This window comes from Eimeria mitis, genomic scaffold (assembly GCF_000499745.2).
Source record: "Eimeria mitis Houghton genomic scaffold, Emh_scaff2973, whole genome shotgun sequence".
NCBI lineage: Eukaryota > Apicomplexa > Conoidasida > Eucoccidiorida > Eimeriidae > Eimeria > Eimeria mitis.
In genome coordinates, this window is record NW_013571315.1 from 6,239 (window position 1) to 7,394 (window position 1,156).

General features: G+C 51.4%; 1 protein-coding gene across 1 annotated transcript in view; it reads left to right on the plus strand.

Annotated features, from left to right (window-relative positions):
- The window catches only part of EMH_0060900 (uncharacterized protein), a gene marked incomplete at both ends in the record, with an annotated part of 2,611 nt that extends 1,505 nt beyond the window's left edge, over positions 1-1,106 (plus strand). Inside the window, 4 exons of the mRNA XM_013497839.1 lie at positions 1-30; positions 240-598; positions 873-933; positions 1,093-1,106. Coding sequence (XP_013353293.1) covers positions 1-30; positions 240-598; positions 873-933; positions 1,093-1,106 — 464 coding nt within the window. The remainder of the gene's footprint in view (positions 31-239; positions 599-872; positions 934-1,092) is intronic.
- Between the last annotated feature and the right edge of the window lie 50 nt (positions 1,107-1,156).

Sequence of the window (1,156 nt, forward strand, 5' to 3'; positions counted from 1 at the left end):
TTGCTGCTGCAGCAGCTGCTGCAGTTGCTGGTACAGCTGCTGCTGCGGGGGCAGCCGTTGCAGTTGTTGTTGCTGCTGCTGCTGCTGCAGCAGCAGCAGCAGCAGCAGCAGCAGCTGAGGGCTCTTCTGGTGTATCTCCACATCGAGGGACGATAAGGCTTAATTGGGGGGCGATCATCAACCCCTGCTGCTGCTGCTGCTGCTGCTGCTGCTGCTGCTGCTGTCTCGTGTGTCTATAGGAGAGGGAGAAAGCAGGAAGAGCGAAGGCCGTGGGGGGGGTACTGAGGGGGGCCCCCCGGGGGCCCCCCTGAATGAGAGAGAAGAAGAGAGAAGGGCCCCCAGGAGCAGAGAAGCAGCAGAAGCTGACGAAGCGCAGCAGCAGCAGCAGCAACAGCAGCAGCAGCAGCAGCAGCAACGGCAGCAGCGGGAGGAACGGGAGCAGGAACGACAGCAGGAGCAAGAGCAGCAGAAACAGGAGAAAGAACAGCAGCAGCAGCAGCAGCAACAGCAGCAGCAGCAGCAGCAGCAGCAGCATGGAGGCAGATCCGGTATCAGGGGAGAAGGAGGGCCCGGGGGGAGGAGGACGCAGCACCGAGTGGTGTGTATAAGGGTTTAGGGTTTAGGGTTTAGGGTTTAGGGTTTGTTAGGGTTTATTATAAGGGTTTAGGGTTTAGGGTTTGTTGTTTTTTATTAGGGTTTATTATAAGGGTTTAGGGTTTAGGGTTTGTTATTTTTTATTGGGGTTTATTATTTCTTTTTAGGGTTTATTGTAAGGGTTTAGGGTTTAGGGTTTATTATTTCTCGCTAGGGTTTATTATAAGGGTTTAGGGTTTAGGGTTTAGGGTTTAGGGTTTAGGGTTTTGCGTGTGCAGCTGATAGCGAACCTTGACCCCACCGTACAGTGGCAAGACCTCAAAGACTTCGGCAGGAGAGGTAAACAGGGTTTAGGGTTTAGGGTTTAGGGTTTACGAGGGTTTAGGGTTTTGGGGGGTTTAGGGGGGTTTAGGGTTTAGGGTTTATGATTCATTGTCGCTTTTTCTGTAGGGTTTAGTATAGTTTATGGTTTAGTAGGGTTTATGGTTTATTGTTTAGGGTTTAGGGTTTAGGGTTTTAGGGTTTAGGGTTTAGGGTTTAGGGTTTAGGGTTTAGGGTTTAG